Source organism: Xiphophorus couchianus, chromosome 10 (genome assembly GCF_001444195.1).
Source record: "Xiphophorus couchianus chromosome 10, X_couchianus-1.0, whole genome shotgun sequence".
Classification (NCBI taxonomy): Eukaryota; Metazoa; Chordata; class Actinopteri; order Cyprinodontiformes; family Poeciliidae; genus Xiphophorus; species Xiphophorus couchianus.
Genome location: NC_040237.1, coordinates 6492868 through 6518159, shown reverse-complemented (window position 1 = coordinate 6518159; position 25292 = coordinate 6492868). Strand labels below are relative to the sequence as shown.

Below are 25292 nucleotides of genomic sequence, written 5' to 3'. Positions count from 1 at the left end.
CGCCTGTTCTTCAGCACATTATTTGCGGCTCAAAACACTCGTTTTTAAATATGCAGTTTTGAGGACAGAAACCCATTACGAAACAAATGCAGTGACAAAGGCTCCATTCAGCTGCAATGTCCCCTGACACTGAGAAGAGGTCGCATTCCTCCATCCATGGGCTAATCGCTGGCACTGAACGACAACTCCTCAGACATTCCCTTTGCTTATTTTTTGTGTAATTGGGAAGACTGTCGAAGATTTTCCCCGAATCGGGCTGTGAAGGATTATGAATATTTTGTCTTGCAGCCCTGTTTCACATCACATGAAGTCATGTGAATGTGACTGTACCAGGATGTCAGTGAAAGTGTTACTCATCCCATGATGTGAGGTAATCTGGCAAAGGCAAATTACATTCAAGTAGCCGGGACGGCAGAGGGAAATGCAGAACTGTGATATTTGTAATGTAACTCCAACGCTATGGGCACGCAAGTACATTTAACATATTTATTTTATGTAAGAGGGATGAGAGCAAGAGCAAAGTCTGACTTGACAGTCAGCGGCCCGGGATTTAGTCAGAGGGAGAAGCTTAAGGGGGCTCTGAGAGTACAGCATCAGGTGAGCTTTAAAAGGATTATTTCCTACTTCAGGAGTGAAGTAAACAGTCTCAAGAGAGATACTGGTAATTGGGGGGATTGCTGTGGTTGGTAGATTGTTGGAGGTGAGTATTTGACTAGTCTAGCCGATCTAGCAGCCTAACTGTTGAAGATCAAACAGACAGATGGATGTTGGTCCACTGAGGTTGTGCCTTAGATTAGTAGTGAGCTCTAGGTCAAGAGGTTTTCCAGTTATTCCTAAAGGGATCGGAGTCAAGTGGTAGCCAAAGGATCAAAACGGCTCTGTGGGGAAGGTAAGAGCTAACTTCTTAATACAGAATTCAAAAACACAAAGAAACATCAATGACTTACTCTGAATCACCTACAAGAAGGGCTGGAATACCTGTCTTTTTGCCTTTTCCTTGTAGGTTGGAGAAGTAGCAGCAGAAGGTGGTAGGTTATCCAGGCAGCAGTTTCAAGAAGAGCTGCCAGAAGAGTGCCAAGGAGGAGGGGAAAGGAATCAAAGTAGTATACCTCCAGACAGAGACTATGGAAACTGATGTCAACAGACAAGGGTCAAAACATGAGCAACAAATCTGATTTCTGGAAAGGAGAGATGACAAGGTTTGTATCAGACTGATCAGATGAAGACAAACACACCCTGACATGAAAAGAGGAAAAGGGAAAAACACACCCCAACATCTCTGTTGATATACCAATATCACGGCATACTGATAAAGTTGGTAGCATTGTTGCCTTGCAGCTAGAAGGTCCTGGGTTTCAATTCTGGCATAGAGTCTTTCCGCATGGAGTTTGCATGTGTGTATGCGTAGAAGGGATAGATTTCCATCTGGTTTCCGTTTTAAAAAAATACAAGTCAGTTGCAACTCATTAAAAAATTATAACACCAGAGTCCAGATCAACACCAAGAACATGGATCACACCCATCCTTAAATTACTGCCTTGGTTCTCTTTTTGTAAAACAGATTTAAAAAATAATCTTACTAAGGGTCTGTAAGATATAGATGGCTGTGGATCTATTTACATTTCAGAGCTGTTGGTCAGGTTAGCTGCAAAGACTCCTTAGGTCTTTATAGATTTGTTAACTTTATAACAGATCTATAATCTGTTAAGGTAGCATAACAAAGCAAGTTAAGGTAGCATTTAGTTTCTTTTTTGTTTCTCAGTTCTGTGCTGAAACAGCCAGATTCATGACAGAAACCATGATAGGATACTGCCGACTTCCCATAAATGGTCAATGATTACTAACTACATTGGTTAAATTCTATCATATCTTGGCTATTAATGTTTAAATTAGTTTTTTGCAGATTCCTTTTGTTTCTGTTAAGACTTTTTTTTTACTATTTATTCATTTATTTCTTTACTTTATTGGAAATATCTTTTCCAATGATGATATTTATTCGAATGATATACATCTGTTCTTTCTGTCATGTAGTGCGGGTGTAGGTGGTGAGGCAGACGCAGCAGACCCAGGATGCAGTGAGAAATGATGGTTTTAATGAAAAAATGAAGTCAAAACAGTCCAAAAACACAGGCAGCACGACTGAGCGGAAGCCAGGGCTCAAAGCCGGTAGCAACTGGTTTTACAAATGGACACACGTAGGACTCAGAGCACGTTAGACGAGGACCCGACAAAGACACAGACACACACACACAGGTGACACTAAATACACAGGGGGGTAATCAGGGAATGAGAAACACCTGGGAGTAATCAAAGGGAGGACAGGACAACAGGAAGACTCAGGGGCACAGAAAACTCTAAATAAATACACAGAAAAACACAGAACATGACACTTTTGTATTTCTGTAAAGTCCTTCAAATTGCTTTGCATATGAATGGTTCTAACTCAATAGGTCCAATCTTACTTATCATATTTTGTTGTTTCAGAAAACAAAATTCCTTTAAATTTGCTCAACAGCGTGTTTTTGTTTATCACTGTGGACAGGAGTGGGGACAAGATGGGGGGGACAAGTAGCAGCAGCTGATTTTAAGTGGCCTCTGTGGGACTTTAAGGATTTGGTGTGGATTTACCTCCTAGATTCAAGAAAAGCAGCTGTCAATAAATCAATTGAGTTTCATGAAAAGAAAAAAGTGGAAGACAAATAGAGTTGTCTTAAGATATGCATTGATGTTTTCATTTGTATTCACTGCTGTCAGAGGTTAGTATGCTCTCCTTTTATCCAATATGCAATCAGTAAGTTAGTCATTGCTTCGTTAATAAAAAAGTTTCTGGATCAGGGAAACAAATACTTGAATGATTGAAATGCTCTACTGTTACAAAGAACATAAGATAGTTGTTGCTGTTGTTAATTTTATTGCCGAGTGCTTTTACACGGACGTGTCGTCCGGTTAAACTGTAAATAAAGTAAGAAAAAACAAAACATCAATACTTAGTATTGCAGAATTCAATCAACACAAACTTAAACATGGATTTATTAACTAGGCTTGACTAACCAGTTATAACGCAGTTTATTCTTAGAACACTTCGTCATATAATAAACATCGGCATTCAACTATCAGTGCAGCAAACACAGCTAGCATCGGGCTAATTAGCGCTAGCAAATTCACCAACCTCACGCTTACAACAGATAACAAAAAACTAATCTTCTTACAGCATTAATAGCTCACCACGTTGGGCAACACTCATGAACGCCAGTAGAATATGATTTTTATTGTAGCTTCAGCTAACGGCAGTCTCGGTGTATTATTGGCCTGCCGTAAGTTTCTTCTCTTGTTTCACCTCCCCTCCGCTACCAATGCAAAACAACTACAGAGCCCCCTAGCGGAATGGGAGGAGTGAATCCAACACTCTACATAGCAGAATGCCTGAAAGAGATGATCTTCTTGATGTTCTGCAATAAGAAAACTCACACATATGTTCCACCAGTCTGAGATTTTGCACAGGATCTGGAGTGGTGTTAGGGTATCAGGCTCCCTTTACAGGACCATCTGTTGCACCGTCTCCCCAGCCTGCGTTATCAGCAGTGTGGGCGGAGAGGCTGTGTGTGTTTGCGTGGCCATGAATGGTGGCAATGCACTCTCCCACTGAATCACCTTTTGTTTCACCAGGAACGCAGGCCTCATACACTTGACACAATGAGACTGATCAGGGTTCCTGTTCAGGATGAGACACAGTGTGTGTATGATGTGTGAGAAGCAAAAATTATAATCCTTTGGGCAACTAAAACTCAAGTCTTTGAACTGTTTACAGTAAGAGGAAACACAAAATAGCACCACCTCTACATGCTGAAAATCCTATTAAAGTGTGCTCCTAAGCCGCAGCTTTTCTTAAACATCTTGGCATCTTGGCAAACGTGTGGCACAGGAGAACTATTTGACAATAGTGACCTCTAGTGGATTAACAGAATCATCACCAGGATAAGAAAAAAAATCACAATTAAGGAAACCAAACTTCTTTCTAAATAGAACAAGAGGTCTAGATTAAATATAAAAATCACAAAGGAATATTGCAGTATCCATGTAATCACATTATAGCTAACAAATTTAAATATGTTCTTTCAAAACTTTAGATATTAAACTAACTTGAAGTGCAGTTGCAAATAACTGAAAAGGAATGAAAGGTCAGCTAATAACATATTTCATTTAGTTCACATTCTCTACAAGTTGAAAACTAAAGTTTGCATGTAGCACATGCTGAAACAGTGGGAACTTAAATAGTTGACAAATGTTCAAAACAGTCTCTCAACAGAAATTGGCAAATCAGAGGCTAAGTCCATTGTAAACAGTTACATTTGGGATGGTTGGGGCTCGGTGTCTAAAGCAGTTGCCTTGCAATTTGAGAGTAGTGTGTTTGATTCCTCCTGTGACATGTCGGTGGAGTTAAGTGTCCAGGGCAAGACACTTAACTCTGAGTTGCCTACCAATTAATGTATAAATGTGTGTGAATGGGTGAATGTGGCCATAGTGCTAAAAGCTTTCAATTGTCAGTGTGACTAGAAAAGCTCAATATAGATTAAGTTGACTTGCATCATTTGGAATTTGAATTTTTATGACAGATTTGCACAATATTTAAAGAACAAACCGCATGCAGAAAACATAATTAATAACAAACAGGGTGAACGTACATATGTGCATCACATACTGCACATTTGGTTGAAAATATGTTGCAAATAATGTGTAAGCAGAATAATGTTCTTACTATAATCACCCAGAATATGTAATATATATAAAACAAACATGTAAAAATTTTATTTTCTCTGGAACAAATCTGTTATCAGTTTCTGCCACCAATATGCTGTTGATTATTTTCTTAACATTTTTAAAATGCAGCATCTTCATTAATGGAGTTTTGTTAATTTTTTCCCCCTACCTGTGTGTTTTTTCCAGTCGAGTAGGTAAATGCACCAAAGAACAAGAAGACCTCAGGGATTTATAAAATAACATTAAATGACAAACAGTATAATAAAGACTACAGAAGAAAGCCAACAGGTCACAGATAAGTTGTGGTAAGGTTTAAAGCCAGGTTGGGTTATGAGACAATGACCAAAGCTTTGAAGATTTCACAGAGCTCTGTTCTATCTGAGTATGGCACAACTGTCAGCCTACCAGGACAAAATTCTTTTTTGAAGGAACTATAGGAAATAGTGTTTGCAGAAAACAAGTGAAAGAAGGTACTCTGGTCAGATAAGACCAAAACTGACTGAAAACCTAATATTGCACAAATTTCCACTGGACTATCACATGAAATTCTAATGAAATATATTGGAGTTTGTGTACAATGTGTGTGAGTTCAGGTGGTATGAATAATTTTGCAACCATACCACATTTTGAGGGAAAAAAAAGTAAGGCTGTACAAAGAGTGAACTGGTTTTCTCGTTTAACAATAATAAAGCTTGCTTGGCATTTAAAGCTATTATTTACACAAACTGCATTGCTCTAAAAAGGACAAAAAGCTGCATTATTAGCACATAAACCCTTTAATGTGAGCCATTACTCCAGCATGGTGCAGTCTGAGAGTTTAATGGAGCCTACAAAAGGAAGGTGGGTTGTTAACCTGCTCAACTGCCTGTGGGTCATTTACACGGTTAATGTTCTGTCAGTCTTACATGTGTCTTTGTGAGAATGTTGTGTAGAGCTTTGGGCATCATTCAAAGTGATTTTCTGAATCATAGAACTAATTTCTGTTCATTTTTTTCACAAATAATGCTGCAGGAAGAGATGAGTCAATCTGCCTGCTCACATAAGACGGACGCATTGTCACAATCCTTCGCTGTTAGGGTTTTCTTCTGTGTTGGTGTATCTGATCATTTCCTTCTGGTTTGTAGGTTTGTTCTAAACCTTTCTCTGTGTTCATTATTGTTGGAAGAGTTCATTCCTTTGTGTTTAGTTTCTCAGTTATTGTTGTGCTCTGTTCGTTGTGCATGTGGATTTTGTCCTCAGATTTAAGCTTCTGTTTTGTTTATTTCTTTGCGGTTTTTATGATTGCTCTATGTTTTCCCCTGTGGATTCTCATTATCTCATTAAAACACTCCGTTTAATCACTGTCCTCCTTTGCATTTGGGTCATCTCTTATTTAAAATCATGTATTTAACTTGCTAATTCTCCCATTTGAGTTATTGACCTCTGGGCGTTATCATTGACCTCTCAGCAGCCTCTTTGATTAATGCTCTCCTTGTCCAACTTGTTTTATAGACTAAACCTGCCTTAAGCTTCTGCAGAACTTTACCCATGAACCTTTCTGTGTACCTTAGTCTTCAAGACGGCATCTCTTCTCTCATGTTTGACATCTCTACAGAAATAAATTACACAATGATGGACTCTACTGAAAACAGTTCTGAAAGCAATTGGTTACCTTGGATTTTTATTTTAGGGGTGACCAGAAGACCTCTGCCCACTGACAATCTTAGTATAGTAAATGAAAAACAAAAGTAATAACAAAAATAAAATGCTGTCATCACATATAGATTGAGGTGGAATTATTCATTGGGAAGATGTAATTTGCATAAATAAATTTTGAAATGTGTATTCATTAAAAACATTTGGAACATAAGATTGCCTGATAGCAAAACTAACAGGATGGCAATTACCTCCTCAGAAATGTTTGTGCAAACAAAAAAAAAACATTAGTTAGTGTTTGTTGCGGTTGTACGCATCTGCTAACCTTTATATAACTTACTATCAGACAAGCTTGTCAGGTTAGGATGATTAAAACAATGAGACAAAAAACCCAGAAAGGACAAAAGAATTTATTCAGAGCACAGGTTTTTCACAGATCAACTGAAGAAAGATACTGTGAGGAGATCTCACTGATGGGCTCAGGCCCTCACATGCAAAGGTAGCAGCACAAAAGATAAGGAAAAGTCTGCAGACGAGGACGGCATCAGTCAGCCTGTCGGGGGAGAGACGGAGCTGCCACTCGCCTCTTAGATCTGAACTGCACATCTCTCTGGGAAATACCTCCGTCTGTGTGTCTGGAAAGGTTATCTGGAAGCACATTCACAAACGCAGACGCTCACACACAACGTTGATTGCATTGTAGCACTGAAGAAAGGCAGTCAATCACCAGAGATTGACTGCCTTCCTGCTGTTCTGATGTCAGAACAGCAGGAAAATGTCAAGATTCTCAGAGAAAAACACATTGTATTAAACCAAGGCTTGTAATCTATTTTGTCTGCTTGTTTCTTATGAAACATCTTTACTTTTGCATACAACTGCTGCACCGTTGGGAAAGCACCTTCAAACACAGCAACCCTCAGTTTTTCATAGCTGTTATTACACCTCAGCTGTAGTTTTCTGTTCTGGCCAAAAGAGGGCAGAGAGAGAAATAAAGAAACCATTGTTCACTGTGAAGCCAGGAACTACGAGAGCATTTTTGGAGGTCACTTTAAACTGAGTCTTTCTGATCAATCTGTCATTGTTGTTACTGTGCACACAAGAAATGAGTGCATAGACTATAAGACACTTGTTTAGATCTGACTAGTGGAGTTTTGCTTTATTTGGACTCGGGGTACTCTTGCTGAATCATGCTATGAGGTATGCCTGGAGGCTTTTTGTTTTGATTTTGGAAGCACGACTTGCTTGAAAAATGTCTTTCCACAAAAATTGAGAAATTCTTGATATATTTATCTGCAGTTATCTGCAATATATCTATCTACAGTTTCAGAGATGTCCTGGTGATTCAGTTGGGCTCACTTTATTTTGTGGATGCAAAGTTTCTAGGTTTCAAGGAAACTCAGGAGCTTAAGTGAGTCTAATGTTAGAAATGTTTTCTCCTGTGACGCCAGAGTTTCTCAGATTTCTTTTATTCACTATGTGGTAAAATTCTGTGCCTCACTTTTGCACCTTCACGGTAATTTAAGTATTGAACCAATTCACTTAAAAAAAAAAATGCTTTTTCATTTCCAGGATTAAGGCATAATGAACATTTAGACAATAATTTCTTGACTATGTAAATAAGCTGAAAACAAAGTCACAATATCTTCATAATTATGGTTTTGTGTTCTATGAGAGAGTTTGAGTTAGCAGCAAATGCATGTCAAGCAGAACAATAAAACAAGATCTTGGAACCCCACAAAAACATGCTCTGACTTCAGAAACATGTTATGTAAATACATTTTTTTTAAAACACACAAAAAGATAATTTTGGCAATTGATGCAATCTAGGCTAGTAGTTAAGTGGACAGGAAAGCAAAGAGTCTATGCGGATAAAAGGACAAAATTCTTTGAACATTAATAAGCAGTTTTTGTGTCCTGTGTAGATTTTTTTTGGCAAGAATTTAAAAATCTTTCATGTGAAACATACAATTACATTACAACCTCCCAGAATTCTGTATCATTAAAAATAACTGTATCCCTTTGAGCCCTGGAGGACAAGACTGGTCGACAGCCATTCTGTCAGCTCTTTGTTCTAAATCTGCAAAAGGGTGATTAGCGATGTGGCAAATGGCCACTGCAGCTGCACAGGGACAATGGACAGCAGAGTGGTTTAAAGAGGTGATGCTTTACTGTTGGGACCTCACCATTCATGGAGGTAGACCCTGTGCTACTGTGGGCCCTCAGCTGCCTGAGCTGATCCTTTTTCCACTCCAGCTTCCCCGCTTTCGACCTCTCCCTCCTCTCCTGCATCTTCCGTTCCAGCGTTCGCACTCTTTCCCGGGAGCGGCTGATGAATACTGGTCTGCACCTTTGCAGCGCTCCCTGCCAAAAACAGAAACACATTGCTCTCTTTGACAAATCAGTTAGGCCGTCTCTTGAATTGCGCTTGAAGTTCTTATTAAGTGTTTTTCTTTCAGGTTTTTTTAAAAATATATTTTGTACTAATTGTATCATTGTTATCTTCTGTGCATCTTATACAGACTCTTCTGCATTCATAATATTAAAAATCCATTAAAGTTTGTCTTTGTAATGGACCAGTGTGAATTAGCTTTGGTGGTACAAATGCAATGTGACAGATGTCCATTTTCTCAAAAGTGGAAGAGCAAGCAAACATTCCATTCAATTAGTGGAAGCACTTGAAGGAAATATCTACTAGCCTAAACATGCTTGCTTGCTATAGCTACAACCAGACCAAAAATTAAAACATTCTAAAACAACTGGAACTTTGACAAACATGACCGGACAAGGATCCAGGATTAATTTACAACGACACAAATCAGGAGGATGGTAAGAGGTGTCAAATAAAATCTCAAAGGCTCGCTGTTAGCAAAATATTCATTCATTTTAAGGGTTTCCAAAGAATTTTACCACCAAACAGTTCAAATGGCGCTACAGATGAACATCTAGGCTAAAGGTTCTAGATGTTTAAAGGTTCCACTTTTTAAAGGCTTCTGAATAGAAAATCAGTGTTTAACAGATAATAACATATGCTTTTGTTTCTTTATTAACTCATTAAGCGACCTCTGACCTTACCTGAAGGGAGGCACTCTCAGTTGACCCGTCATGATCTGGCATCAGTGAAATAAATTCAGCATAAGAACGCTTGTGATGCCGGGCTTCGCTTTTCTTGGAATTTATATATTTTCTCTCATCCATCACTTCTGAGAAAGAAGTAGGGAAAGAAAAAAAAATCAAATAGTTTTGTGTTTCATTTACACCTTGCTAAGCTTCACATGCCTGAGCACAGTGTGGGGTTGCTCAACAGCTCCGCAGGCCTGCAGCAACTTATACTCCTTGGTACTCTGGGTAAGTGTCAGGAAAATCTCTATGCAAGTAAACTGATTCAATCAAGCACAGTGTTGAACCTGCAACTTTTTCAGCTTAATATTTCCACGATGTGAGAAATGATGAGCATTAAAAATCTTCCTGTCATGTCTAGTGACAGAGTTGTGTAATAATACCAGCTTTTCCCCGGGGAGAATCCGTGGAGGCTCTCTCTGAATCGCCACTTGGTGTTTCCTTCTTACTAAGCTGCCTCTGGAGTTTGATGTTCGCTATAATCGCGGCCGCATTGAGGGCGAGCACTTCCTCTTGAGACTGATGGGAGTCAGGATCTGAAAAGCAGGAGGCCTTTGATGTAAGCAAACTGTGAGTTAAAAGCAGCAACAGTGGTTGTTACTGGGTTCTGAACACAACAGGTTGATTTTGACATCATTTTAATATCCTTCTTCATTCTACGGCGGACTGAATCAAACATGGAATTTAAATTACGCTGTCTCTGGCCTTATAATTAATTGTCGACACTCTTAATGAATGTGATTAGAGGGTAATTAATAATTTCATGCAGCGAAAAGAAATAATAAATAAAGAGGCGCACTAGCACAGCAGAAAACTCCCTCCACACATTGTTTTGTTCACCTGAATATACGATTTCCTGTGGGTAATCGTTTTGGCAACTGTAAGCAATCAATTAGTGTTTGTGAAATATGTAAAGATTGTTCTAATGTTGGACATTTTGCCATAATTAAGTCACAAATCGAGATTTGTTTGATAAACAATTCATTTGAGAGTAACAGAGAAATCAGAAGGATCCAGTACATCTTTTTCTTCTAATTTCAATATTATAAAAATATCTCTTTTCATATGCAGATTTTATTTATTAAAGGAATAATGAATGAAAAAAAAAGATTCAAACCAACCTGAACCCATTTTAAAAAGTAAAAACTGTCTCCTATAATCTTTGGCAGTAAACATTTGAGATCACTGACAGTGAGTTTTTTATGTTAACTATTGAGAATACTTCTTTCCACTTTGCTTTGCAGAATTATTTTAGTTCAGCCACATTTGAGAGTTTTAATCAGACTTATGGCTAGACTTTGACTAGGCCACTGCCAATCTTAAAAGTTGGTTTTCTTTCAACACTACTGGTTTACGTTGGATCAGTGTCCTATCACTGTATATGCAAAAGTGTACAATCAGAATGTACAGAAGTGTACATCCTAGAATCAGCATGTTTGAGAGTGTTGGTTCTTTTCTGAAATGCTGCAATAGAGCAGAATGACAGCTCACATCTTTTACTAAGTGTTCCACTTTTATGAAAAACATCTAATAACACTGAAGCAGTAAAAAATGTCTGACCACTTTGACCATGAATGTCTGCAGATTAGGAAATTTAAGTACTTTCATCTTTTACAAATCGTATTTGGTTTTCAACTGGCTTTTGGTTAACAACATGCAGTTAGATTTTAATATCTAATATCTGTGGACTAAAGAAAAAGTTTAAGATTTCTGCTTCAGATGTTTCACTATTAGCACTGTTCATGCTGTGCTTTACTTGCGATCCAAAACAAGCAAGTGTCTGACCTGTTTTACCCAGATTTACATCAAATCCACAGACAGGAATCCCCTGGACTTCCCAGGCACCATTTCAAACCTCTCACATGTTTTCATTTTGATCTGCAAGATCACTATTCCTTGCCTCAGCAGCCAGCTGACAACCAACTTACAAAAAAAGCATCAAGGCATCAATAAAATATGTTAGGTGTGGGCAGAGGCTGGCTCAGCATCAGTAACATCACCTTACAGACATAAAAAGGGGTCAAAACGTGGGGCCTCATTCTCCTGATTCTGTCTGGCAAGTGATACAAAACAATCTAAGTCTTTCCACCTGCCAAATCTCTGAATTCATTCTCCACCACAGAAATATCATTATGTTTATATTGATAATATTCCAAATAATTACTAACGTGAAAGCAGATCTGGATAGACACTGAATGTAAATGAATAATTTCTCAGTAAATGAATAGTATAAAGTGAGACTGGATTTTGGCTGCAAAGTAACACAATGACAAAATTAATCTGAATGTCTATTAAGATTTAATGGAAGTATTGTGAAGTGGAAGGATAGCGGTACATGGCCGTCTATCAGTTTTTATGAATAAAAGTTTCATGAATCTCATGTGCATTTAAATTCAGCCCTCTTTACTATTCGTGCTCAAAACCTATTTTAAGTCAATCAATGGGGCTGTAAAACGGGGGGGGGGGGGGGGGGCACATAAAATGACGTAGCGGGCCACATGTGGCCCGCAGGCCTTGAGTTTGACACATGTGCCCTAGTTGTCCACAAATCACTGCATGCAAATGACCTTTTATTAACTCATAGTGTGACCTGCACAGTTAGTTTACCAAAGAATTGTGCTTAAAAACAATAATGAAAAAGTGTCTTAAAAAAAGGTCACTCAAAAGAAAAACTGAAGATACCGGTGGAAAGAAAACAATACCAGGACTACTTGATTGGAGGAAGCCAAGTCATGCGTGTTTGTGTGTTTGTCAATGTGATGGACTGGTAACTTGTCCACCTTTTGCCTAATGACTGCTGGAGATAGGCAACAACCCCCATTACCCTACAACGATAAGTGTTTCTAGACAATGGATGGATGGGTGTTTAGAAGTGAAAATGGAGCTGGAATAAAGTTTTCATTCAAATCAATTTAAATGGAATATATTTTCTAAAAAAGAAGGTGGAAATGAGGGCGGATGAGCAGGGGGTTTTTTGGAATAGACGTCAGTTGTTATTCAGGCATATACCTGGAAAGAGAGTTAGGTGCTCTCACTGCAACGGATGAAGGGAGATTTTTATAACAATCTCATAATCAACAAGACATCAAAGCTGAGGGACTATACAGATGGAGTGTAATATCTTGAAGCTACAAGGCATAAACTGTAAAAAAGGAAGTGTATATTTAGACACTGCAATGCTTTGAAAATATAGATCAAAGACAGATGGAGCCTGTATTGTTGACAGGAACACTGTCAAAGTGGGACAGAGATACCTACCCGGGGCCTTGATAAGAGTGAGACTTGGGGAGGCTCTGCGTGTTCCATCCACTGTCGGTGGCAGTCTTTCTTTCTCATTTCTGTTTGGTGTGAGCGTGTCAGCGGCCATGGGCCGACCTGCTTCCTTCGCTGTTTTTCCAGAGCTGGTGAAAAGGCAGTCGAAGTCCACATGATTGATAGAGGTGTCCTGTGGAAGACCGGAGCTCCGCTTCCAGTCAGACCATTGTGAAACACCTTCCTTGCTCTGCTTAGAGTGTTCAGTCAAACTGCCGTAGCAGCTCAGTGGTCTTTGCGGCCTCTCAGATCTATGTCCAGCAGCCCTTGGTCGAGGCTCCAAAGGAGGGAATGCAATGGCAGGGGGGTTACTAAGAAAAAGATTCAGTGTAGATCTGTGCAGGGTTTCGTTTTTCTGTCCATCTAAAGAGAATGTGTTTGGGACAGTTGCACTTGGTGAGGAATTCAGATGATAAGCAGGTACTTTACTGTTTTCCATATGGTTTTCTTGACTCGGCGTGCTGTTATTCTTATACAGTCCTTCAGTGTAGCTGTGTCTGTACTCTGGATTCCTCGGTGTTATCTTGCCTGGACTGTAACTCTCCTTATGCTCTGTCACTTTAATGATTGTGGCCTTTCTTCGCCGAACCACAGTGTCCAAAGCATTGCCAGAGGATCCGGTTCCCGGTTTACTGCTGTCCGGAGCAGAGCTTGATATAACTCTCTGCTCTGTCACTTTCACTATAGTAGCTTTCCTCTGCACTCTTACTTGCTGGGAGTTTGGGTCCATGGGCTTGCACTCTGGTGGGAGAGGAGAAGGAGACTTTCTGGATCGGGACCCGGGCAAGCTGGCTGATCTGCTCACTTTTCTGGAGGAGATGGTGATGGAAGAGATGCCTACTTTGTTCTGAGGGATGAGGGTGGTCGCAGCTGAACTTGTCTGTATGTTTGAAGATTCTGAGCTGTTGTTTGTCCCATAAAAGACAGTGGCCTTTAGAGGCTGAACATTGCTTGTTCTTTGCAGAGTGGTATGGGGCCTCTGTGTGTTCGTTGTATTTGACCCTTGTAGCAAACTGTGATGACCAGTTGGATCAGCAGAAGCTGTGCAATGCAGAGGTGAATGCTTAGTGGGTTCTGTGATTGCTTTTGTCATCAGATGTGATTTCTTGTGGGGTACTAATTCAAACCCTCTGGTGAGTTCACTGGAGTTATTTCCTCCCGAAGGACCTGACGCTCTGTTGGGCTTCCAGCCTGTCCTCAGAGTGTTCCAGCTGGGAAGTCGGTTTACTGCAGAGTGCTGTTTTTCAGGCCCCTGTGGATGAAATAAGATCACAGTACCTAGTTAAAGTATGCACATACCATCAAATTATCTAACATTTTGTCACATCACAGCCATGAATTTAAATGTATTTAGCAACATCTTTTGTGGTAGACCAACACAAAGTAGTGATTTATTCTGAAGTGGAAGGAAATTATCCAAGATTTCTAAATAGTTTTACATAAAATAAAATAGTAATAGGTGGAGTGCATTTTAATTCGGTTGCTTCAAGGTATTAATTTGCAGAATCCTCTTTCATTGCTTTTTCCGCAATGAATGTTTTGGGGTAAGTCTGTAGTTGCTATGAACAACTATAATTTACCCAGTCTCCTTTGCAAAAAGCACCCAACTCAATATTGGTCTCATTTAGGGAGGCTTTTTCATGCTGTGTCCACATACATGGCTTGTGCACACAATTGTCATGACAAACTGCAGATACCACTTCTTTTGGTTTTCTTTGAACAATGGCTTTCTCTTCAACAAAAATCAGATTTGTGGACTGCAGGACAGATTCTCCATCTTGAGATGTGAATCTCTCCTGCTCCTGTAAAGTTTTAAACACACCCTACCTCTATAGGTCCTACTCTGATTAATGCTCTCCTTGCCTGGTCTGTCAAGTTTGGACAATGACCATGGCTTGATAGGTTTGCCAAGACATGAGTTCTGGGAAAATGTTTACAGTGTTGTATATTGTTTCATAATCCAAATCTGCTTTACACTTCCCCGTAACTTAACCTCTAACCTGTCAGCTGTGGTCATTGGTCTTTATGGTGATGTTTGAGCTGTCTGTGTATTAGGGAGGTTGATTACTGAGCAGAGAACAAATGACTGATTAGAAACAGATTGCAGGTGTGAAGGGAGGGAGCAGAAGCCAGGCTGAGGAAAGAGAGAGAGAACATGGCACAGACAGTACACAAACTGGGTAACTAGGAATAATTAATTTAACACTAACATATACCTAGACATGAGAAACATAATACACCTAAAGTAACTAAAGGATTAAAGGACCAAACAGGATCAGGATGAAAGAAGGTATAACAGATATTCATGCCACACATTTTACATTTCAATTTCAAAAACACACTGAAATTTGCGAATCTTTCTTCTATTTCACAATGCAATATTCCCTTCAGTTCGTCTGCCCCAAAATACAAATTTGCAGTTTGCACATGACAAACTGTGGGAAAATGTGAAAGGATAACATAGCAACACTGCTATGACATGTTAAAAATGTTGCCATTAATCACCAAAGTGAAATGGATTCAGTTTGGCACTTTGATCTAAGGGGCAAATATCTTTTTTTTCCCATATCAAATATTGAAAACCTGACATGTTTTCAGCTGTGCATTTCAGCTGCAGGTCAGTTGTTTTGTTTGTTCTGGTGTCAGGTGACCCACCGCATGCTAGACACAGTGACTGCCCCAGCAGCAATGGAAGGAGCTGTAGCTAAAGCCAGCGCACAGCGTGACTTATCTCTCACTGAATGACAATAAAACTCTTTTCACAACAGCAATTCAGTAGCAAAAAGCAAAGATTTCTGTCTCTAGGCATGAGTATTTTGATGTTGTTTATAACACTTAAAGAAACACTGATATGTCCTTGTAGAAATATTTCTGATAGGATATACGTAATGAACATCTTTGTTTCCCAATTGACTTTCTTAACACATATGGTGTTAAACTATTCATCATTCCAAATAGGCAGAATTTTCCATTCTGATGGTTTTTAGGAAACTTTGGAAAGTGGAGGGTTGCTGGAAGAACTAGTTAAATTGTAGAGTCTGTGCCTGCAGTGCTTCAGGACCACTGAATAGGTTGAGGTTCGAGGCGGAGGAGTTATGGAAATATTCATGATGACAGTCATTGAAGAAGCACCAGAGGTGTGAGGTCAGGTTGGAGGAGAAAACTCTTTATTACATTACATCAAGCAGGTTGAATTCTAGGGAGAAAATGCAGAAGCGTCTCATTTTGCAGTCTGCAAATTAAGTTTACGACCCACAGCTACTCTGAATGTTGACTTTATACCTCTAAAGCAGCAGTAGCTGTTTCTCTGCAAAGTCATTTACCAGGTTTACTGGCCACAGGCAGGGAGTTACACCCTGCACACAGATTGGATGTTCCCAAGCACTGTTTTACCTAATACGCCTCCAGATGGAGGGACATCCTCTGATTGCACAGGCTTTGCTGGACGTACAGAGGCTAGAAGCCCTCAGAAGGAGTTCGCAGCTCTAAGATGTACAGTTTATGTTCACATTTACATACACTCAGCACTGGTATGAATATTACAGCTTACAGATGTTTCCTGTTTTAGGTCAGTTAGGCTTTGCTGAAAGGAAAATTAATGACATAGGGATTTTACTTTGTTACAGATCAGAATACATTTTGTGTAGAAAATACAAAAGTCATACATCTTGTTAGCAGAACTGCTTGTTATACTGTAACACATTAGTTTTATTATTCAGTGTTATTTCACAAGCTTTTTGCAATAGTTGGCTGTAATTCTGGTACATTCATCTCAATTGAAAGGGTGTGACGGGGTCAGGTTTGTGGGCTGCCTTGACAATGCTTTTTATTGAATGTCTAGCTCCATGTTAAGCAGGTAAAAATAAAATAAGTCAGCAATAAAAATATTTTTGTTAAAAAGGAATAAGATTTTTGTTGCTTGGGAATGGATGGTTGGAATCTGGTGATTTTGGCCAGAATGGTAATAAGTTTACACAAATTACTTTAAGAAGTAGTTTATAAGGTAAATCTTTTATATTTTAATTCATAATTACTGATTAATATAAGGTCAAATAACAGAAGGTCAGTCCTTGAAAAGTTTGAAACCTTAAAGGAAATTGCTTAAAGGAAACTTAAGCTTTGTGTGTGAGTGTCCTATCAAACCAGCATGGAATCAATCCGTTTTGAAATACTGACTTAGGCATAAAAAAAAAAATACAACTTTAACCTTTAGCTTAAAAACATCAACTAACTCACCAACTTTTGCAAATCCTCTGATTATTACTCCTATGTTCCACTTTTAAAAGTTTAGATAAAGCCTAGCTGTTAGTTTCATAAATGAGGAATAGATTACCTCAGAAGCGCCACTATCTGTTGTCCTCCTTGTCTTCACACCCGGTGCACTGGGACTGGTGTGACTTCTCTCCACCTCTGCTGTATCAAGGCAAAACAAATGCATTACACGCAAGACAGGATGTCTTTTTCAACTTAGCATGTACAAACACAAACACACATGCACACCCCCCACACACGCATACACACATCAAGCAATTCTCTAATGACTGTAAGGAAATGTTGACACTGTCAATAATTCACATAGGCACCGAAAAAAAATAGTCTGGGCCCACCCTGGAGTCACTTTCCTGCTTCCTCAAGGGGATGACTGCATTGGTGTGACTGATACCCAATGGTGGCCCTTTCAGCTTGCCTGGTTGTGTTTCCACCTGCTGCCGTTACCATGGTGACAGGCCCTCAGTTTGAGATAACCCTGGGTTATCTCCCGGTTAATCTGCGGTGATTTCCATTTTAAGGGAGAAAATGACAGACGAGCCAAAATTTACAGCATTTTGCTAGACAACTGCACCTGAAGATTAAATGACCCAGGCTCATGTATTTTTTATTACTTTAAAAATGCTCCTTCACTAATTTATTAATTGTTCCACCTTTCTCTTGTTCACTAACTGTAATTAAATTATGGGGATTTTTTTTTTTCAGTCAGCATCTGACATTAATATCCCAGGAGACCATAAAGATTAAAGGACATATGGCAAATACTCTTTAAGATCCCTATGGTCAGCTTTTTAATTGTCATCATTCTGATTTTTACTTAATTGTTATGGGAAAGTTCAAGCACAAAATGCTTCATATTTAATCTTAACATTTAATAAGTCCTCATTAGCATTAGGTAATTTCATAATTGCTAAATGGGATTTGTATTGAAGAATAGAGAAATGAATCTAAATTCAGCTGTTTCCACCAAATAAAGACAGCAAGATATAAAATACGAAAGGAGAGATTTTTAAGATGCAAAAATGTTGGCAGTTTTTTTCTAGCAATATTTACATTATTTTTTTGCATATTTTATTTTCATGTGTAGATTTTACAATGCCCCACTGACAACTGGTCAAATTCAGCTGGGGCTGTCAGTGCTACTTTTATTAGTCTTAAAATAAATTTTGTGTGGCTGTTGCATAATTTCATGCTGAAAATTTTGGGGAAAAATATTTAATACAATATGAACATTTTCAGATACAAACTTTTATATACATTGTACTTTAGGTTGATCGGAGTATCTAAATTGTTTTATTAGCAATTGTGTTTCTCTAGGAAAATAACTTTTAACATTTTAACATTAGTCATCATTTTCTGACCTTTTTTTTATACATTTCTCTATCACTTAATTTCAGTCTGTAAATGTAGCTTTTCACAAGAAATGTTTACGTTGACATATATGTTAATGTATGTTAAAACTACTGCACTGACTAAAGCAGCTCCTTGGTGCCGTGTAGATAGATTGCTTTGATTTCTGTTGGCGGCCCGAGTCTTGTCAGGATAATCTTTGTGTAAACAAGGAAGAAGTTAAAAGATCAAGCTTCAGATCAAACCTGGTGAGTGCAGCGCTGCTGTGTTCAAAGACGAACTCTCCTTCTCCGATCAGTCTGAATCTCCGTTTATCTTCCTGACTCCTGCCTCAATCCCCATCCTACTGCTTTTTTGTTAGCTCTATAGTCCTGTTTAGGCTCCATCTACTTTGCCTACAGTGCTGTCTGAGTACTGTGGGACAGGAGTCAGGACAGATTATTTTCGTGTTGATTTAGAGAGTGACAACTGGTGACTTGGACAGCACCACTTAGGGAAATTAATAAGAAGCAAGCTGTTTGTCTGCCAAGCAAGTCATGAAATTTTCATAAAATAAGGTAGAAATCGGACCTAATTACTGGCTGGGGGATGAAAAAGAGCTGCAAAAAAGCTTACTTTTCATAAAAACAGACAACCAATAATCTGGACCCATCTGCAACATACCCAGTTGGACAACTGGCTAATATAAATAATGAGTTGAGAGTTTTGTGTTTTACTTCCTTCCTCCTCTGTCTGCTTTTATCAAACTCAGCCATGACACATGTTAATACCAATTGTGAACCTGTCATAGGAATTCCTCCTCTTACTGTTAATCGATCAGATTTTCTTTTTAATTGCGTTGGAAGATATGACTCTAAAAGACAATAATGTGCCAAGAATGCCTTTATAAGCATTCAACGCTGTTGCCTGTTATTTCTGTTTACCAGAAAAACAGGCAAGCCAGGGTGGTACAGATTTTCCTGACATGTCACAAAAATTTGACCAGATCAGTTTGGCCACTTTAGTATTGAATAGTAGCAAAAACACAGAATCCTGTAATGATACAGCTAAATGCATACATACCTTTAGAACAATGTGAGTCATCATTCTTTTGAAAAGCTGGAGTGATAGGCTGTTTCAGTTTCACCTAAGGGCAAAAAAAGAGAAGTATGAGTTGAGCTAATATTGGAATTAAAATGGTCTCCACTGATCGATTTAAAGGTTTAAAAAGAAGACTTTTGTACAACAATCGATTATGACTGTATGTAACATTTGCTGGTTGACTGGGCAGTCGGAAGAAAAGGGATTCGCTTTGCACATCAGTTCAATCAAACCCCCAGTATAGCACTGCAAATTATCGATTGTGGAGACATATTATAAGTTAACTGGATAATGCTGTGCTCTCATTGATTCAACTTTGTACATTTACTCGCATCCTTTCTGGGAGCTAAGCTCAATCTTTGCCTTTTCAGCTCCAAATTAGTCGCAAAGCTTTTGAGAAAGCGTTGAGATCCTGCCGAGTCGGCTGTTTTCAAAGGATGCCTGAGCTCTTCCATCTCCCTGAGTAACTCAGACTGTATAGTACAAATGGCCCTAACTGGCGCTACTACGCTCTGCCTGGTCCAGACCGCCATCACCTTCGCAACATGAGCTTATGCTGCCTCACAAATATTACAAAATCAGCGCAACACAACCTAAGGGGATATCTTGTTACAGATCTGGGTTAAACAAGCTCCAAATCTTTACAAAATGTTTTTTTTCCAACAAAGGGAATATCCTCAAAGGTACAAAAGTTGTTCAATAAAGTCTTTGATAATGATATTCTAAATCATCCTAATCAATAGTTATCCAAACTAATAGAGTAGAGAAAATCAAAGAATATCTTACAGGTGTAATAAGATGGAAAAATCTTACTACACTACATCAATAATGATGATGCTTCCAGTTTGTCATATATATTATCTAAGGTTTTGGAGTTGTCTTTCCCTGAAGACATTAACAAAGCTGTAAGCTGGCATTTAGACCATCCACACATGAAATCCATCCATCCATTCATCCATTCATCCATTCATCCATCCGTCCGTCCATCCGTCCGTCCGTCCGTCCATCCATTTTCTAACACCCTTGTCCCTAGTGGGATTGGGAGGGGTGCTGGTGCCTATCTCCAGCGAACGTTTCGGGCGAGAGGCGGGGTCACCCTGGACAGGTCGCCGGTCTGTCGCAACACATGAAATCACCATCCAAATTCAATTAAATTTATAAATAATTTATTTGTCCCAATGGGGAAATTAATTGTTGTCATAACTGGTATCATTCAAGGATTTTCAAAGAGTCATTGTGGATGGTGATTCTGTTGGCAATAAGCTTTATCAATTGCTCCATGTGTTTGCTCTAATTTTGCATATCTCTAAAATTTAAAGATCAGAAGGGAGACAAAACAGTGAATAAAGAGTCCAGTTCAGCTGCTTCTGTGTAAGTATTGCAAGATGAACATTTTAAAGATCAATTTATTTTGGCCATTTTGTACCTTCCAGCACTCCTTCTTGTGTTTTTACAATCCATATAATTTTATTTCAGCTCATTTATCTTTAAATGGCTCCTTCTAGGCTTCTATAAGAGACAGCTCAATGGTCAAATCTGACAAAGCTTTTATAAGTTTGAGGTGTGTTAAGCTGTTAATATATTAATGTGTTTCATAATGAGGTCTTTAAATAAAGGCTTTAAACATTGAACTATAAATTAGGTGTTTAAAGAAGTTAACTAACAGTAACTGCTGTTCCTTAACAGCAATTACTGTAACTAGTTTTGTAGTTAGGTGAACTTAGTCTATGCCCCTCTGTTGATGTTGTACATATAACTTACAAATGAAACTTACAAACAAAACTGTAATTAATTTTGATAATAAGTATATTTTTTATGAGGGGAGACAGAATGTCAACCAGAACAGGAAGACAGAGTAAAATTGGAACCTGAAGTAAAGCTTGACTTTCAACTTTAGCCCAGAGGGTACACACAGCAATTTCTGTATTTGGTCAATATGTTTGCACACATCTCAGCAGGGATTGTGACCGACTCCTTTGCACAGAAGCTCTGGAAATCCTTTTGCTTTCTTAGCTGCTGCATTATGGCTTCTTTCTTAGATTTTCTGTAAGATTTAGAGTTTGGCTATGCAGCTCTATGACCAAAATGGAATTATTGGCATTTTGGACACACCATGTCTCCATAGCAATAATTAGTCCCTCTCTATAAGGGTCTAATAATTCAACTAATTATTAATTTTCAACTGGTTGTTTGGGAGTGATGAGAGAAACAAATCAACTTTTTCTGTACTGCCATCACAAACATGACCATCATGAGTCTGCTAAACTCTACTGGAAGTGAGAGCTCTTATCAGAGACTGACATTGTTTTACGACAACAAAGACTTTTGATGGGTGGAAATGGAAATCACCTCATGCACACCATCAAGTATGATGGATAATCTATGGTGCTGTGGGTTTGTTTCTCTTCCAAAGGGCTTGGGAACGTTTCTAGAGTGCACACTATTCTGAATTCTTTGAAACACCGAAATATTTTAAATACAATTCTGCATATTCGGTGTTTCTCTTTGTTCAAAACATGGCTAATGTGGATAAGTTTATGTCTGTTTTAGTCTTCACTTTGGTTTCATTTGACCACAATATTTCCTTCTGAGCCTTCTCTGTTATTCTATATATTGATGATTATTTTATATTTCTTACATTTCCAAATAGTCATATCAGTCCAAGTTAATGTTTGTTCTCACCAAGCTTCTTGCTCATTTACATAGTTTTGTAGCCTGAAGGAGATCTGTTATATGTTTCCCCCTGGTGTCCTGTGACAGCGTTTTAGTCTTTCTCACAGTGATGGAAAATTGGCATGGAGGAAACTTGACATGTAATACGCAAAATGCAAAATGGGCTGGAATCAGGAGGATCTGAAATTATGCACTTGTTTGACCAATATAACCTATATCCCACAAGAGTAAATATATATATATATAAAAAGAAAATTTAATTAATTTATTTTTTTAAATCAAAGTATATCTTATCTATGGTGAGTTTTTGTTTGTTTGGTTTATGTTGGTTGATCATTTGTCTTTTACCAGTAAAATAAAACTAAACAAAAAATTCAAAACTTAAGAATAAGCACAAGTCAAACCTTTCTTCCCCGACCCCTTTCTCAAGAAGCTAAAACAATTCAGAGAATGTTAGGGGAAACTAGAAAGATAGTGTACATGATTTAATCCACTGTTAGTGACAGGTTTTTGTCTATCTTACTTGGCCACCTGATGCGTCCAAGTGCTGGTTTTGGGTGCAAGTGTTCCCCACCATCATTACTCTTCTCTGGATTGGCAACCAACCAATTTTGACTGGAGCAAGATTACTGAGCTGAGTTTGTTCCTTTGATGGCGACTGCACGATGTGAGCTTTCTCCCAGCCTCCCTTGCGCTCTGGAGTGGGAAACCACACAGTTTGGAGGGACTCCTGGCTGCTAGGTGAGCTCCCACATGAAGACGAGGCTGTGCTGAAGGAAGAAAAGTCTGTCTGCCTCCACGCTCTTCTTTTTGCCTGTCCCTCGAGAACAGGCATGGATGCAGTCCGATCATCCAATGATGTATTGTGAATTGATGATTGGCCTTTGCTCTGCATTGTCTTGAGGTGTTCCAGCCAGAAGTCCAGCTGGCGTCCCTCAATGGTGCTCTGCGGCCGAGGCGCAGGGGAAAAGAGAGATCTTTGAGGTAAAGACTCTTCTCCTGACGTAAAGCTCTCCCAATAGGACTCGTCTCCTGACCTTCTCCAGCCCGGAGCCCTCCTTGGGTGGGCAGCTGGCCTGCGGAAAGTCATCTCTTGGGATCTCAAGTAACTACTTTCAGGTCTTGAATCTCAACCAGTAAATTAAGCCCTTTTACATAGAATCCATTTGTGAGTTTAGGCATAAATATTTGGACACACTCTTGAAGGCATCCAAGTAATCCTTAGCAAGAATTAGCAACAGGTCATCTTTCCTGTTGATCTGTTGTGATAAGATATAAGACATTTCAGGTTACTATACCAGTGACTACACCAACAATTCCCTGGGTCTATAAGATCATGTCTCTAAAACTCACCAAATTCATCCCTTTTTTCTCTTGACTCCAACTCTTCTCAGTCCAAAGCTCTTGGGAAGCAAACACTGTCTGTCTTGGTGTAAAGTAGGTGCTGGTGGGTACTGTCTCCAGTCAGGCATGTAGCAATGTGAGGGATGCTTTGGCAAACAAAAGAGTTACTGAGCACAACAGCTGAACAGCCAGTAAAGCAGGAAAAAGAGAAAGACACAGAGGGATGGGCTTGCTGGAGGAGAAAAAACTAACACTTGTTGATTCAATGTATGCTCATCTAAAGGAGGACAGTCATCAACGTTCAAATTAGGATACCATTTCTTAAAATAAAAACCATAGAGAACACTGAATGCTTGTGAGGTGTTGTCACAAACAAACCAAGGCGTATTTCTAATTAGTAGATTATCCGTGTTATTCCATGGCTTGCTTTCTGCATCACATTTTATCGCTGGTGAATTCCCATCTTCTTTATTCCCCCGTCTGTCTGTGATCTCGTGGTCAGTGTCTGATGATAAGCGTTGCCACCCTCAAGCCTCCATTTAAGCCATGTGACTCCAGCAAGACCGTCTTAAAATGGGTCAGTGTCTTCTTAGATAAGCAACTGTGACCCACATGATGTCCCATGCGACATGGGGAGGCAGAAGAATTTGGTCCAGCCAATGTTTCTGTTTATCTAATTTCTTCACAATAAATAGAGAATTTACATGAGCTCATAAAAAAGATGTAATTATTTCCCTGAGAGCTTTCGAAAAGGAAACAAGTACCAATGGGTCAATAAAGCAACAAAAGTTAACCAAAACATTATTTAAATCTTCAAAAGAGGTTGTTTTAAATCATTTTTATTCAACCAAGATGTTAAATTAAATCTGTTTTTGTCAACATTTAATAAAATAAGGCTTGTTGGAACATATTTACACCCTCCTCAATAATACAAACAAATGGCATTCAGGAATTATTTTAATTATTTATTTTTGGTGATGAGCTAGAAGTATTTGAGATTAGAAGGCCTCCTTATCATCGCTCTAATCTTTTGCTTCCTCAACATATATTCTAGCAGATTCAAGATGGGACTCTAAAAAGTTAGAATAAACATTGATCACTTTAAAAGTTTACTTAAAACTTTAATCTCTCAGGGACATAAATAATTACTATCTTAGCTGTTTGTTATTCCCTTCACCTGCCAGTGTTAATAATGTTATGCCTCATCAGAGTAATTTTAAAAGTAGTAACCCCCTCTGCTGGAAAAACTCAAACACAGCAAGTGAGGTTGTGAAGGTCATGCAGCTGAGAGACTTCAATGAAGCACAGGATGGATCCAGTAGGGTTATCCATTCTGCAAAGATTAATGAATTCAAATGTGTGGACCAGGTGCATCTTTCTTAAGGGTTGTATAGCAAATCACAGGAGAGAAATCCCTTATTGGCTCAGGACATAACAGGCTCGTTTGAATTCCTCTACTCTGTCAGCTTCGCACCAGAAAAGTCAGATATTGGTGTATGCTCTATGCATTCTAATTCAGTGTTTGAATGTTTGAGATTGAAAGTTTTCTGACTTTCTGAAAGTGTTTCAAAGTTTTCTTTGCACTTTGGTTGTTTTCTTCCCACTATCTGTTAGTAGCAGAACATTGTGTGGTATTAACTTAAATTGAAAAGTGTCAGAGTTGAAAGAGAAACTATCTCCAGAAGACGAAACAAATCTGAAGGCATCTCTTTAAAAAAACAAACAGAGATAAATCCACAACAGAACCAGCAAAA

At 38.8% G+C, this 25292-nt stretch overlaps 1 protein-coding gene across 5 annotated transcripts; it reads right to left on the bottom strand.

Annotated features, from left to right (window-relative positions):
• Window positions 1-6784: 6784 nt before the first annotated feature.
• Window positions 6785-23924, bottom strand: c10h10orf90 (chromosome 10 C10orf90 homolog). 5 transcript variants are annotated; one of them, XM_028030028.1, is made up of 9 exons: window positions 23548-23924; window positions 22718-23453; window positions 19504-19567; window positions 17156-17235; window positions 12769-14074; window positions 9894-10046; window positions 9466-9590; window positions 8577-8754; window positions 6785-7041 (listed from the first exon to the last, which is right to left on the bottom strand). In XM_028030028.1, exons 2-9 carry the CDS (start codon window positions 23282-23284, stop codon window positions 6938-6940), a joined length of 2577 nt encoding a protein of 858 aa, XP_027885829.1. In that variant the 5' UTR covers window positions 23285-23453; window positions 23548-23924; the 3' UTR covers window positions 6785-6937. The 5 variants fall into 5 exon arrangements, with proteins under 5 accessions (XP_027885829.1, XP_027885828.1, XP_027885827.1 ...); XM_028030027.1 differs by having other exon boundaries at window positions 9466-9593; window positions 17156-17232; window positions 23548-23922; XM_028030026.1 differs by having other exon boundaries at window positions 9466-9593; window positions 23548-23921.
• Between the last annotated feature and the right edge of the window lie 1368 nt (window positions 23925-25292).